Raw genomic sequence first — 15,766 nt, 5'->3', positions numbered from 1 at the left:
GGAGGGGCAAGACGAGGCTCTGACGGGGAAAGCCAACCTCTGATATATCCAATTTCTGACCTATGGCTCAGTCAGCTCAAGGAAACTTTTGTGGGTCCCCAGTGTCTTCCCAGGGCGACAGACACTCCCACACGGCCTCAACCAGGCTGAGGTAATTGTTACTGTTATGGCTTTAACAATGTGAGTGGGAGAACATGAGAATTCTGAAAGAGATTTATTTACTGCAAAGCATCCCAAATATCTCATTAATCTGCTTTTCATTTGGCAAACTCTTCCTTCGTTAAAAGTGCCACGCTCTGCTCTGTGATCTATGACAAAGCAAAAACGTCTCTGGGAGGCAAAGCAGCAAAATGGAAAGAATGGGGGCTCTGGAACAAGTCAGACGTGAGTTTGATTTCCAAGTGTGCTACTTACTTGTTCTGTGACTGTGGGCAGTTTTCCTTAGCCTGTTAGAACCCCATCTTCCTCATCTGTCAAGAGAAGATGATTGTCCTGTCCTGGTTTATGAATATTGAGATCAGCCCTAGGCCCTAGGGCACTATGTTTGTTTCTCCTTTAAGGTTCAGTGGTCACCTGCAAAAGGAAGATCATTATATTACCAACTTCATACACTTCGTGATGAGGATTTAAATGGGTGAATGTATGTAAACTAATTAGAACAGAGTCTGGCACAGAGGAAGTTCTATACAAGCGTGTGTTATCATCATTAAGGATTAAATGACACACATAAAGGACGCTTTGAATGGTGACTTGCACCTGTTACATATGAGGTGCTCAATACATGTACGGGAAAACATCTCCCCTCCCAACTAGAGACTTTTCCTCGGGGTCTGAAGAAACTCCTTGGGTGGGAGGAGCTTTTCAAAATTATATACTCAGGGCTTCCCTGGTGGCGCAGTGGTTGAGAGTCCGCCTGCCGATGCAGGGGACACGGGTTCGTGCCCCGGTCCGGGAGGATCCCACATGCCGCGGAGCAGCTGGGCCAGTGAGCCGTGGCTGCTGAGTCTGCGCGTCCGGAGCCTGTGCTCCATAACGGGAGAGGCCACAACAGTGAGAGGCCCGCGTACCGAAAAAAAAAAAAATTATATACTCAGAACTTTAGAGAAGGAGGGATCACGTAGATAAAAACTGTTTACAAAGAAACAGACTGACGGAGGTAGAGGGGGAGAGCAGGGATGAGAGGTAGGAGAAGGGAGCTTCCCTGGTAAGGTGGCACAGTTGTCAGAAAAGAAAATTCCAGGTCTCCTGATACCCAGATGACTACATTCTTTTCCCCGGGTCATGCTGCCTTTTAAGTGTTGTCTTGATTGAGAAACACCTTCCTACAAACAGAGTTCAAATTGTCAGGTGATCTCTGATCTTCTTTGAGGTTCTAATAAAATGAGAATAAGGAAAAGACATGGACTCAGGATGGTTTAGGAAGATACTGGGAACGTAAAGGGAGAGAACGGCTCCCCCCCAAAATCCCAATTCAGAGCAGGGACTATTTACCTCACTCTGGACAGTAAAATAGGGGCAGTGCACCCGGGTACTTGCCACCCCCAAATCCAAATCCAGGAAGCTCTGCCTCCCTTGGTTAATTTTAAACGCTGCTTTCATATCGCAGTTTAGATTTGTTTTGTTTTGTATGTACAGTATCAGTGAGCTCCAGATTCCTTATTCCTTAGCTCTAGGAATGAGAGCCCTTTCCAGCTGATTTGGTGTCACTCACCACTGAGGGAGGTAGAATATTCCTCTTCTGATTGGAAATACTCACTTTATTTCAGTGAGTCTCCTTCATGTCTTTCCCTTCAATCAGGGAGATAGATCTCACCTAGGGCGTTCTGCCTTTCAAAGCAGTTTTCACTTCAATAACTAAGATTTTTTAAATTTTTTCAAGTAACCAAAGAAACAGAAGCCAAGAGTACAAGAAAGAGAGCACAGAAAAATAGAAGGGAAAAAAAATCAGCCCCAGGGTGAACACAAGTATTGATATATGGGGTCCCCTAAGCTTGAGTCTAGGCTCTATTTTGTGCTTAAATCCTGGGCTCCTCTGGCAGCTAATAGGTATTAATGTCTGCCAAAAAACACTAGTAAGTATTTTCATGAGGAACCAAGGGGAGGATAAGGTGATGGTCTTAATATAGTTTTAATGTTCCCCAGCTCTGTCCGTGGCCTACCTACCCTCATGGACTCAGTGCTAAAAAGAGAAGGCTGTCCATCTAAAAATAAAGAGAAGGCATACTAACAACCCTGCCCTGCTATGAGATCCATGCATATCCCGAAAGGGAGAGGACTCCATGTCCTGCTTCTGCCTGGCTCACATCAAGAACTCCAAGAAGGGCTTCCCTGGTGGCGCAGTGGTTGAGAGTCCGCCTGCCGGTGCAGGGGACACGGGTTCGTGCCCTGGTGTGGGAAGATCCCACATGCCGTGGAGTGGCTGGGCCTGTGAGCCAGGGCCCTGAGCCTGCGCGTCCGGAGCCTGTGCTCCGCAACGGGAGAGGCCACAACAGTGAGAGGCCCGTGTACCGCAAAAAAAAAGAACTCCAAGAAAGAAATCAGAGGCAGAGGCAAGAACGGTACCAGGGAAGGCTGCCAACTGAGAGCAAAATCTGTGTCCCCTATGAGGGCCACCAGCCTACCACCACGGGGGCTGAAGTGGAGGAGGTAGGAAACGTATCCTGGAACCCACAGGAGGTGGACAGAACGGGAGCACATGTAGGAGACAACCCCTGGGACTCTGCTGGGGCTGGGTGGGGAGGACATGGAGATTTGTAATAGCCAAAGAGATAAAAAGCTAAAAATACGGGTTATTACCATTGCTGTGACCCCTTTTAAAACTCCAGGCTAGCGTGGCCTGAGAAAATGGGTTGACATTGGTAATATCACCTCCTTCTGTTATTTCTCTACAGTTTAATCTGCACACAGTGTTGTAACGAGGATCCCTAGTGGGCTGTATTCATCCAGACTAAATCTCTTCTGATGCAGGTGTTCCCAGTAAAAGAAATACGATTCTTGATTCTTAGAATTTAATTATGTGCTGCTCTTTGTATATTAAACTAATTCAAACTACTGTACCACTGGGGTATATAATTTGTATTACTTTTCTTATAAGTGGAATGGGCTGGTAAAGAATCATGCATTTTCTCACGAAGGTTCCCTTGCAACTAATCACACACGTTTGAGAAATAGCAGGTCAGGACTAGAGTCACCATGTGTGTCCATGAGACAATTTCTCTGCAAAGAAGCAATAATAATATAAAGAACAGTTAAATCAATTAAACAAGGAGACCATTAGACTGAGGCAGCTCTAATACATTAGCAGCCTACGTAAGCAAACCAAAACCTAAGCCTGTAATGCCTCAAGGTTAAGAAAGTGAAACCTAAGGACAACCAATCGCAGACAGCCAATTCAGCTTTTCCAAATAATGCAAATGCTACAGCCAGTCAGATAATTCCCTCGCTTTGCTCCCCCTGCATCTTCTCTACAGAAGTCTTTCTCCCAGCTCCTGTATGGGGAGCATCCTAACCGTTTCCCATTCGGTGCTGCTCGATTCAAATCAATTTTTGCTGAAATAAACTCTTAAAATTTGAATATGCCTCAGTTTATCTTTTAACAGAACTAAGCAACACTAGTCCAGAAGATACACTGAAAAGCCTTATTATTAGCTAAAGCCTAGCCTTAACCTGTCTGGGTCTCAGTTTCCTCATGAGTTAAAAAAAAATTTGCAGTTAAAAAGATTTCATATGCCTCCCCTTGGAGTTCTTGTGAGGGCCAAAAGAGAGTGTTTGAAACATTTTCTAACCTGTAAATTACTATAAAAATAAGGGGCCACCTAGTCCATTGGAGTAATGGAACTTTGTTTTCAGGTAAGTTAAAATACCAGCTTCAGCAAAGAAAAAGACCAAATCCCCTTCAATCACAGTATCTGGGCAGTTCTGGCTCATATTAGAAATCTCTGTATGATGTTACATTCTAACATCCGATATTAAGCTTTCTTTCAGAGAATAAAGAAAATATGTGCTAATATTAAGTTATTCTTGCCATTGTTGTCTTAAATGAATGTGGGTGTCTTCTTAAGGCACTTTATACAAATCAATATGCCACCAACCTAGTGAAATGTGGCCACAACACACACCAAAAGAACGACTAGAGAGAAACGTCCATCCCATGAAAAAAACTAGTGACTTTTAGTGAACAGAATAAGGAAGAACTTAAATTGGAGTCTGTGGGTGGTGACAGCAGAAGAAGTGGGTCATCCTTTTAAAGCTCATTTCCTCCGAAGTTTTATGTTAATAGAGGCCCAACCACCAAAAAGTGAGTTTCCATATTGCCTAGGGAAAATATTTGAATATTTTTCAAATAACTTTCCTTAATACCCTATGCAACTGAGAAATCCCACAGGCCTGTAAATCTTAACAAAGCCATTGTTTCCAGGTCTAAACCCTGCCTTTGGGTTTGGCTTTCTCCCCTTCTTTATGGACGAATAACATTTTCAATCAAGTTGTTTTTCTTCTTACTCTGGGAACCAAGCTCATTTTGCATAAACATAATCCTCTCTGGCATAAAGCCAGAGATTTTCAGGCTCTCTGGCTTTACCTTCCCTTTCTCATCACTACTAGAACATGAAAGTCACACTCCAGGAATCTCAGGGGGTGCAGGAGAGATGCTGTGCAGTGGGATGCAAGTTGCTTCTGAAATCTTAAGAGCAGGGTCACCTCAGAGAAGATGCTTCACACCCAAGTCAGGTTCTCAATTGTAAACCATGTATAATAGTGACACTGGTAAGAATCAGATAAGACTTCACTCAATGACTGCTCTTCTATGAATGCTCTTCTGTCCACTTTCCCCCTCCCTTAATGAGAATGGGCCACTCGCCACCTTTGCCTCCACAACTAAGGTATATACGAGCTTCGATCACAACGTTTCCGTCATTTACTTGCTTTTTTTGGGGGGCCGTGCGCCTTGTGGGGATCAGTTCCCCGACCAGGGATGGAACCTGGGCCCCCTGAAGTGGAAGCACAGAGTCCTAACCACTGGACCAGCAGGGAATTCCCTCATTTACTTGTCTGTATTTCTGTCTACCCTCACCAGACTGAAGACTTTTACAGGGCAGTACCTTTGTCTTATTTATTTCAGAAATCCCCAAACCACGCTTGCCAATGTTTGTTATGTAATAGGCTCTAAAGAAATGTCTGTTGAAGGATTAATTTGTTAATTGACTGACTAGTTGATTGATTGAATGAATGCCACAGATGAAAGCACCTTAGAAACCTCCTATCGCTAGACAAATGTAAGTCATTATTATGTGGAATTCCATAAATTAGCTTTGAACGTGAGGTAATTAGGCAATTGTTCAAAGTCAAGAGGTAATGGACCTTTTAAATGTTCTTATTTCATATCATCCTTTGTTTTTGTTTATTTATTTAATCCAGACAGCTGCCAAGAATTTACACATCTTAAGGTAATAACACACTAAAAAAAACACAAAAAACACTCCCTGCCACAGAAATACTGAGAAATATTCTGCTGGCTAAATTAGAACTGACTCTTAGAGACACAATGATGAAATTACAGACTTTAAGTTCTTCCTCGAGTACAAACTGGTGTCCTGGGGAGACCATTAATGCTAATGCCAACACAGAACAATGAGGGGACTGTCCTCAGATGCCCATTTTGTTTTTACCAGTTGCTCTCGGTATGAGAGTACTTACAGGAAGTAGCTGGGTGTTTGGGGTTTTTTTTTCACTATTCACTTCATAAATATTGGACACTAGCTGTGTGTTGGCTAACTATAAGAGATGCAAACAAGGATTTCAAGGTGGCGCGCAGGTTGCATGAAAGGTTCTTGACAAGATTACATATACCATAACCAAGGCAGAATGAAATGCCATAAGACAAACAGAAATACAAAACTCCCCAGTGCAGTAACAGGCCCCTGGAGAAGATCAGAAAAGACTCCATGGAGGAGGTGGTAACTGTGATGAAAGTTAGGCTTTGGACAATACGTCAATCCACATAGACAAGGAGAACAGCATGGTGGGACTGGGGAAGAGTGGGGATTCCAAGGAGGAATGATGCTATACAGAAATTACGGAAGGGAGTGCCAGCTCCCATGGCTGTTTTTAGTCTTCATTTCCAGAAGTTTCCATTCCATCTGCTCCTGGTATGCTAATTTGACTCTGGTAATAACCAATTTGACATTAGTGTATTTAATGTAAAATAACACTGATATCATTACTATAAGTCTCTCTCTTTTCACAGCAGCAATAAATAGTATCTTGAAGCAATAGATCAAATACTACATTTATATAATATCCCTAGAGAAATTATTCAAAATTGAAGCACATTTTGAGTATATAGTAATTATATTTTCTTTAATTTTCCTTGGAATTCAAAACAAATACTTCTCAGCATTTTCTGAAAATGATCTGTGCTTAACATGGAAAAACCTTTCAATTACTATAGCATAACATCTTGCCAACTTCTACATCATTTAATCCTTGCCAGATTCTGATTCTAGCATTAGAATTAGCTTCTCTGGAATATTTTTACGAGCTGGGAATGGACATGTTTAACTGTATAACATTTCTTAACTTCATCAAATTCTAGAACAGCCCCTTCAATCTGTGATAGAAATAAAGAATCAGTTTAATGGTATATCTCTCAAACTAATGTTCTGAAGGATATTAACAGGTGTTTCATTAAAAAATGAGAAATGTTAATGGAACAAAGTAAATATTTCCACACTTATGTGTGGAATCTAAAACATTCAACAAACTAGTGAATAAAACAAAAAGCAGGCAGACTAGCAGATATAGAGAATGGACTGGTGGTTGCCAGTGAGGAGAGGGAGGGGGAAGGGGCATTATAGGGGTAGGGGATTGAATATGGGGTTCTTATCAGATTATATGAAATCATGTGTATGAAACTTTTGCAAATTGTAAAGCATTGTAGAATTTAAAGAATCTTTCATTCAATAAAACTAATAGTTAAAATTTTTTTAATTTTAAAAAATATTCACTTAGATTTGAATAGGGAAGATTACCTGAATATATATTTGGACTGCTCATAGAGTAGGTGATTCAATACCTGACAAAATAAAGGGTACACCTTTTCCAACTAGACACCTCAGGAGTCTATAACTTTACTCCAACAATATCGCCTTTATTCAAAATATTTCTGAACACCTCTTTTAAATTTTCCTTTAGTTTATGACATAGACTCAGTGGTGACAACTTTTCATCATTTATGGGTAGATTTGATTTGGAGAATAGACAAAGACATTCAGTGCCAGATCTGGAAAATAAGGTAAATGGCCTTTTGATCACCTGGAATCTTCCTATGAAGTAATGACACCAACTTTCTTGTGTAACTTATGAAGTGGTTACAAAACCAGTAAGATAGGAAGAATTCCAAAGTGTTTTAAATAATGGTAGCATCATTAGAAAAGATATCTTTCTCCAAAAAGAATGTGACAAATTAAACTTTTTGTATGAACATTTAGATATGGTTGTTCAAAATAGTTCTCAATCCTTTTTTTCTCATTTTGTTCAAAAGTAACTTGTCAACTTAAGGCAAATTCCTAAAGATACCTACCTACCTACCAAATGGGTTATTTCCCTTTCAAGGATTGTTTGAAAGGAGAAGTGAGACTTACTCCGTCAGTTCTGGCTCCCTCCCCTTTACAGGGTAGAAAAAAACCTGAGAGGAGAAAAAGACAAGACAAGATTGGGGGTGGGGATATGGGAGGTAGTCAGCAGATATTATTAATGGCCTGGAAGTCAATCAGATTCACAAGGCAAAAGGATTGTTTCAGAATCTCCCAATACCTCTCAAAGCAACTAGGCAAACCTCTGATGGTTTCCAGTCCTAATAGTTACATTACATGGATTTTAAATAACCTCAAAGCTATGGTCCTTTTGGCACTGAGCAATACAGCAATGGGCATTTAAGACACCTGGCTTCCAACATCCATCCTGCCCCTGCTGGTGGGGCCTTAGCACCTGAGGTAGAGAACTCTGTTTTGTTCATTAATGAATCCCAAGCATTTACAATATATACTCGTAGGTGCTCAATAAACACTTCAAGTAAGAAGGCTTACTCTCACTAGGCCTCAATTTCCTTATGTGTTAAAGAAGGATATTAGCTTAGACCAAGAGATTCCTATCATAATCATGAACTTACTAATGGAGACTCATCATTTTTTCTTTCCTCTGCTTTCCAGTGGCAAAAACCTTTCCCCAAACTATACCAAAGAGCCAATGGTCAGCTGTCTCTTCCTCATGCCTGACTACCATCTATATTATCAACAGACATTTTGCTTTCATAAACTCAAGATTTTCCAGAAATGAGGAGGTGTAGCTAAGATGATGGAGTAGGAAGAGGTGAGCTCACCCTGAGCTCACCTCCTCCCATGGGCACACCAATACTACAACTATTTACAGAGCCACGATTGATGAGAATGATCTGAAGACTAGCAGAAAAGATTTCCCAACTAAAAATATAAAGAAGCACAGTGAGGACTTCCCTGGTGGCGCAGTAGTTAAGAATCCACCTGCCAATGTAGGGGACACGGGTTCGATCCCTGCTCTGGGCAGATCCCACATGCGGCAGAGCAACTAAGCCCATGAGCCACAGCTACTGAGACTGCACTCTAGAGCCTGTGAGCCACAAACTACTGAAGCCCACGTGCCACAACTACTGATGCCTGTGTGCCTAGAGCCTGTGCTCTGCAACAAGAGAAGCCACCACAGTGAGAAGCCCGTGCACCACAACGAAGAGTAGCCTCCGCTCACCGCAGCTAGAGAAAGCCCGCACGCAGCAATGAAGACCCAACACAGCCAAAAATAAATAAGTTAAAAAAAAAAAAGAATCACAATGAGATGGGTAGGAGGAGTGGATATGTAGTAAACTCAGGAGCCACACCCCTGGGGTAGGTGACCCACAACTGGAAGGATAACCACAACTACAGAGGTTCTCTCCAAGGAGCAAGAGCTCCAAACCCCACACTGGGCTCCCCAGCCAGGGGGTCCTGCACTGGGAAGATGAGCCCCCAGAACAACTGGCTTTGCAGACCAGCAGAACTTGTATATGGGAGAGCCAGAGGGCTCTGGGAAATAGCCTAAAGGGCACATGCAAAATTTCACATACTCCAAATCCCTGTGCAGAAGCAGTAATTTGAAAGGAATTTGGGTCAGACCCACTTGCTGATCTTGGGGAGCCTCCCAAAGAGGCAAGAGGCTAATGGGACTCCCCCTGGGGACATAAACACTGGTGCCAGCCATTTTGGGGAGCTCGTTCTACCATGAGGACACTGGAACTGGTAAGCACCACTTTGGAGTCCATCTGCTAGCTTATTAGTGCCAGGGGCTTACCGGCCCACCCAGTGCCAGCCCCGAGCCTCCCCAGCCCCACAGCCAGCCTAATAGGGACCCAGCCCTGACCATCAGAGAGCCAACACTGGCCCCAGGACCCACAAGGCCACACAGCCAGCCATGCTGAGACTTATCCCCACCCACCAGCAGGTCAGCATCCACTGCACAAGGTAAGCCTGGCAGCCAACCTGGCTGGGAGGTGTGGCAGTCAAACCCTGTCTACTAGCACACCCACAATAGTCAGCCCCACCATAAAGAAGGGCCCACACAGCCCACATAAGAGTACTCCTAAAGCATATATCTCTGAAGACCAGAGGGGAACGTGCTGCTAGGCCCCATAGTATGTCTCTAATATGGCCACTTCTCCAAGATTGGGAAGCATAACCAATCTACTGAATACATAGAAATAAACAGAGAATTAGGCAAAATGAGGAGACAGAGAAATATATGCCAAATGAATAAACAAGGCAAACATCAGAAAAAGAACTAAATGAAGTGGAGATAAGCAGTCTACCCAATAAAAAGTTCAAGGTAATGATCATAAAGATGCTTAATGAACTCAGGTGAAGAATAGAGAAACATAGTGATAAATTTAACAAAAAGTTAGAAAATATGAAGAAGAACCAAAGAGAGCTAAAGAATACAATAACTGAAATAAAAATACACTAGAAGGAATCAACAGTAGATCAGATGATACAGAGGAACAGCTCAGTGAATTGGAGGACAGAGTAGTGGAAATCACTGAAGGTGAGCAGAAAAAAAAATTTTTTTTTAAATGAGGATAGTTTAAGACACCTCTGGGACAACATCAAGAGTACGAACATTCACATTATAAGCGTCCTAGAAGTAGGAGAGAGAAAGGAACAGAGACTTTATCTGAAGAAATAATAGCTGAAAACTTTCCTAACCTGAGTGAAGGAAACAGACATCCAGTTCCAAGAAGCACAGGGAGTCCCAAACAGGATTAACCCAAAGAGGTCCACACCAAGATACACTGTAATTTAAATGGCAAAAATTAAAGATAAAGAGAGAGTCTTAAAAGCAGCAAGAGGAAAGCAGCTAGTTACACACAAGGGAACTCCCATATGACTATCAGCTGACTTTTCAGCAGAAATTTTGCAGGCCAGAAGGGAGTAGCATGATATATTCAAAGTGATGATAGGAGGGAGTTCCTTGGCAGTCCAGTGGCTGGGACTCCATGCTCTTGCTGCCGAGAGACTGGGTTCAATCCCTGGTCGGGGAACTAAGACCCCACAAACCACATGTCACAGCCAAAAAAAAAAAATGTGATGAAGGAAAAAACACAACCAAGAATACTCTACCTGTCAAAGTTGTCATTTGGATATAAAGGAAAGATAAAGAGTTTTACAGACAAACAGAAGCTAAAAGAGCTCAGCACCACTAAACTCACCTTACAAGAAATGTCAAAGGGACTTCTCTAAGCAGAAAAGACCAGAATTAGAAATATAAAAATTATAAAAGGAAAAATTCCATTGGTAAAGGCAAACATACAGTAAAGGTAGGAGATCAATTACTTATAAAGCTAGTAGGAAGGTTGAAGACAAAAGTAGTAAAAATCATCTTTATCCACAATAAGTAATTAAGGGATACATAAAAAGATGTAAAATATGATGTCAAGAACATTAAGCATGCACAGGGCAACAGAGGGTGAGTAAAAATGCAGGGTTGTAAGAATGCATTCAACCTTAAGAGATCATAAACTTAAAATAAACATATATATATATATATGGTTACCACAAACAAAAACCCATAACAGATACAAAAATAGAGAAAAAGGAGTCCAAACACAGTATAAAGGTAGCCATGAAATCACAAGAGAAGGCAGCAAAAGAAGAAAGGAAAAAAAAAGAACTACAAAAACCACCCCAAAACAATTAAGAAAATGGCAAAAAGTACATACCTATCAATTCTTACTTAAAATATAAATGGACTAGATGTTCTAGTCAAAAGACATAAGGTACCTGAATGGATTAAACAAAACAAGACCCATATATATGCTGCCTACAAGGAACTCACTTCAGATCTAATGACACACAGAATAAATGTGTGGGGATGGAAAAAGGTATTACATGTAAATGGAAATTGAAAGAAAGCCAAAATACAATACTTAAATCTGACAAAATAGACTTTAAAATAAAGACTGTTAAAAATCCACAAACAATAAATGCTGAACAGGGTGTGGAGAGAAGGGAACCTGTTGGTGGGAATGTAAATTGGTGCAGCCACTATGGAGAACAGTTTGAAGGTTCCTTAAGAAACTAAAAAGAGAGCTAGCATGTGATCCTGCAATCCTACTCCTGGGCATATACCTGGAGAAAAACATGGTTCAAAAGGATACAATGGGGCTTCCCTGGTGGCGCAGTGGTTGAGAGTCCGCCTGCCGATGCAGGGGACACGGGTTCGTGCCCCGGTCTGGGAAGATCCCACATGCTGCGGAGCGGCTCGGCCCGTGAGCCATGGCTGCTGAGCCTGCGCGTCCGGAGCCTGTGCTTCGCAACGGGAGAGGCCACAGCAATGAGAGGCCCACATACCGCAAAAAAAAAAAAAAAAAAAAAAAAAAAAAAAAGGATACAATGTTCATTGCAGTGCTGTTTACAATAGTCAAGACATGGAAGCAACCTAAATGTCCATCGACAGAAGAATGGATAAAAAAGACGTGGTACATATATACAATGGAATATTACTCAGCCATTAAAAAGAATAAAATAATGCCACTTGCAGCAACATGGACGGACCTAGAGATCGTCATACTGAGTGAAGTAAGTCAGACAGAGAAAGAGAAATATCGTATGATATTGCTTATATGCGAAATCTTAAAAAATGATACAAATGAACTTATTTACAAAACAGAAACAGATTCACATACTTAGAGAATGAATTTATGGTTACCAGGGGAGAAGGGTGGCGGGAGGGATATTAGAGCGTTTGGGATTGACATGTACACACTGCTATATTTAAAATGGATAACCAACAAGGACCTACTGTATAGCACAAGGAACTCTGCTTAATATTCTATAACAATCTAATTGCGAAAAGAATTTGAAAAAGAATAGATACATGTATATGTATAACTGAATCACTTTGCTGTACACCTGAAAGTAACACAACATTGTTAATCAACTATACTCCAATATAAAATAAAAAGTTAAAAAATAAAATAAAGACTGTTACAAGAGACAAACAAGGACACTACAAAATGATCATCGATCAATCCAAGAAGAAGATATAACAATTGTAAATATATATGCACCCAAAATAGGAGCGCCTCAATATATAAGGCAAATATTAACAGACATAAAGGGAGAAATCAACAATAACACAATAATAGTAGGGGACCTTAACACCCCACATACATCAATGGACAGATCATCCAGACAGAAAAATCAATAAAGAAACACTCGCCTTAAATGACACATTAGACCTCATGGACTTAATAGATATCTATAGAACACTTCATGCAAAAGCAGGAGAATACACAATCTTTTCAAGTTCACGTGGAACGTTCTCCAGGATAGATCACATGCTAGGCATAGAACAAGTCTCAACAAGTTTACGAATACTGAAATCATATCAAGCATTTTTTCTGACCACAATGCTATGAGACTAGAAATCAACTACAAGAAAAAAACTACAAAAAAACACAAACATGTGGAGGCTAAGCAATAGGCCACTAAACAACCAATGGGTCACTGAAGAAATCAAAGAGGCAATCAAAAAATACCTAGAGGCAAATGAAAATGGAAACAATGATCCAAAATCTATGGGACACAGCAAAAGCAGTTCAAAGAGGGAAGTTTATAGCAATACAAGCCTACCTCAGTAAACAAGAAAAATCTCAAGTAAACAACCTAACTTTACCTAAAGGAACTAAAAAAGGATAAAACAAAGCCAAAATTAATAGAAGGAAAAAATCATAAAGCTCAGAGCAGAAATAAATGAAATATAGAGACTAAAAAACCAAAAGATCAATGAAACTAAGAGCTGGTCTCTGACAAGATGAACAAAGTTGATAAACCTTTAGCTAGATTAACCAAGAAAAAAAGATAGGGCCCAAGTGACTAAAATCAGAAAGGAAAGAAAAGTTACAACAAACATCACCAAAATAAAAAGGATCATAAGAGGGCTTCCCTGGTGGTGCAGTGGTTGAGAATCTGCCTGCCAATGCAGGGGACACGGGTTCGAGCCCTGGTCTGGGAAGATCCCACATGCCGCGGAGCAACTAGGCCCGTGAGCCACAATTACTGAGCCTGCGCGTCTGGAGCCTGTGTTCTGCAACAAGAGAGGCCGTGACAGTGAGAGGCCCGCGCACCACGATGAAGACTGGCCCCCGCTTGCCACAACTAGAGAAAGCCCTCGCACAGAAACGAAGACCCAACACAGCCAAAAATAAATAAATAAATAAATTTAAAAAAAAAAAAAAAAAAAAAAGGATCATAAGAGATTACTATAAACAATTATATGCTAAAAATATGGACAACCTAGAAGAAATGGATAAATTCCTAGAAACACACAATCCTCCAAGACTGAATCAGGAAGAAATAAAAAATATGAACAGACCAATTACCAGGAATAAAATTGAATCAGTAATAAACAAACAAACAAACAAAACTCCAAACAAAGAACAGTCCAGGAACAGATGGCTTCACAGGAGAATTCTACCAAACATTTAGAGAAGAGTTAACGCTTATCCTTCTCAAACTATTCCCTAAAACTGCAGAGGAAGGTACTCATTGTGAGGCCAGCATTACCCTGATACCAAAACCAGGTACCAAAGACACCACAAAAAAACAAAACTGCAAGCCAATATCACTGATGAATATAGAAGCAAAAATCCTCAACAAAATATTAGCAAACCAAATTCAACAATACATTAAAAGGATCATCCACCATGATCAAGTGCGATTTATTCCAGGGATTCAAGGATGGATCCATATCCACAAATCAATGAGGTGAACACCACATTAACAAACTGAAGAACAAAAACTATATAATTATCTCAATAGATGTAGAAAAGGCTTTTGATAAAACTCAACATCCACTTAGGGTAAAAACTCTCCAGAAAGTAGGTAAAGAGGGAATATCCTCAATATAATAAAGTCCAAATATCACAAGCCTACAGCCAACACCATACTCAACAGTGAAAAGCTAAAACCATTTCCTCTATCAGGAACAAGACAAGGATGCCCACTCTCACCACTTTTATTCAACATAGTATTGGAAACACTAGCTACAGAAATCAGACAAGAAAAAGAAATAAAAGGAATCCAAAATGGAAAGAAAGAAGTAAAACTATCACTGTTTGCAGATGACATAAAACTATATATAGAAGATCGTAAAGATGCCACCAAAAAAAATCAGAACTAATAAATAAATTCAGTAAAGTTGCAGGATACAAAATTAATATACAGAAATCTGTTGTGCTTCTATACACTAACAATGAACTATCAAAAAGAGAAATTAAGAAAACAATCCCATTTACAATTGCATCAAAAGAATAAATACCCAGGAATAAATCTAACCAAAGAGGTAAAAGACCTGTACTTGGAAAACTGTAAAACATTGATGAAAGAAACTGAAGACAACACGAACAAATGGAACAATATACTATGCTTATAGATTGGAAGAATGAATATTATTAAATTGACCATACTCCCCAAGGCAATCTACAGATTCAATGCAATATCTATCAAAATACCAGTGGCATTTCTCACAGAACTAGCACAAATAATTCTAAAATTTGTATGAAAGCACAAAAGACCCTAAATAGCCAGAACAATCTTGAGAAAGAAGAACAAAACCGGAGGTATCATGCTCCCTTAATCCAAGCCGTACTACAAAACTATAGTAATGAAAACAGTATAGTACTGCCACAAAAACAGACACATACATCAGTGGAACTGAATGCAGAGTCCAGAAATGAACCTACATGTATATGAACAATTATTCTACAATAAAGGAGGCAAGAAAAGATGATGGGAAACGATAGCCTCTTAAATAAATGGTGCTGGGAAAGCTGGACAACTGCATGCAACAAGAATTAAACTTGGGCTTCCCTGGTGGCGCAGTGGTTGAGAGTCCGCCTGCCGATGCAGGGGACACGGGTTCGTGCCCCGATCCCGGAAGATCCCACATGCCGCGGAGCGGCTGGGCCCGCGAGCCATGGCCGCGGAGCCTGTGTGTCCGGAGCCTGTGCTCCGCAACGGGAGAGGCCACAGCAGTGAGAGGCCCGCGTACCGCAAAAAAAAAAAAAAAAAAAAGAATTAAACTGGACTACTTTCTCACACCATATACAAAAATAACCTCAAAATGGATTCATGCCTTAAATGGAAGACCTGAAACCATAAAACTCCTAAAACCATGAAAACATAGACAATATGCTCTTCGACAC

At 40.7% G+C, this 15,766-nt stretch overlaps 1 protein-coding gene across 1 annotated transcript in view; it reads right to left on the bottom strand.

The window, feature by feature from the left end:
* Positions 1 to 485: 485 nt before the first annotated feature.
* HSD17B4 (hydroxysteroid 17-beta dehydrogenase 4) overlaps positions 486 to 15,766 on the bottom strand; it is a 153,195-nt gene continuing 137,914 nt past the window's right edge. The window contains exon 24 of the mRNA XM_081231332.1: positions 486 to 573. Coding sequence (XP_081087458.1) covers positions 556 to 573 — 18 coding nt within the window. The 3' untranslated portion in view covers positions 486 to 555. The remainder of the gene's footprint in view (positions 574 to 15,766) is intronic.

Source organism: Mesoplodon bidens (genome assembly GCF_964165515.1).
Source record: "Mesoplodon bidens genome assembly, chromosome: 4".
Taxonomy (NCBI): domain Eukaryota; kingdom Metazoa; phylum Chordata; class Mammalia; order Artiodactyla; family Ziphiidae; genus Mesoplodon; species Mesoplodon bidens.
Note: the sequence above shows the minus strand (reverse complement) of the source record. Positions and strands in the feature narration are given on the sequence as shown.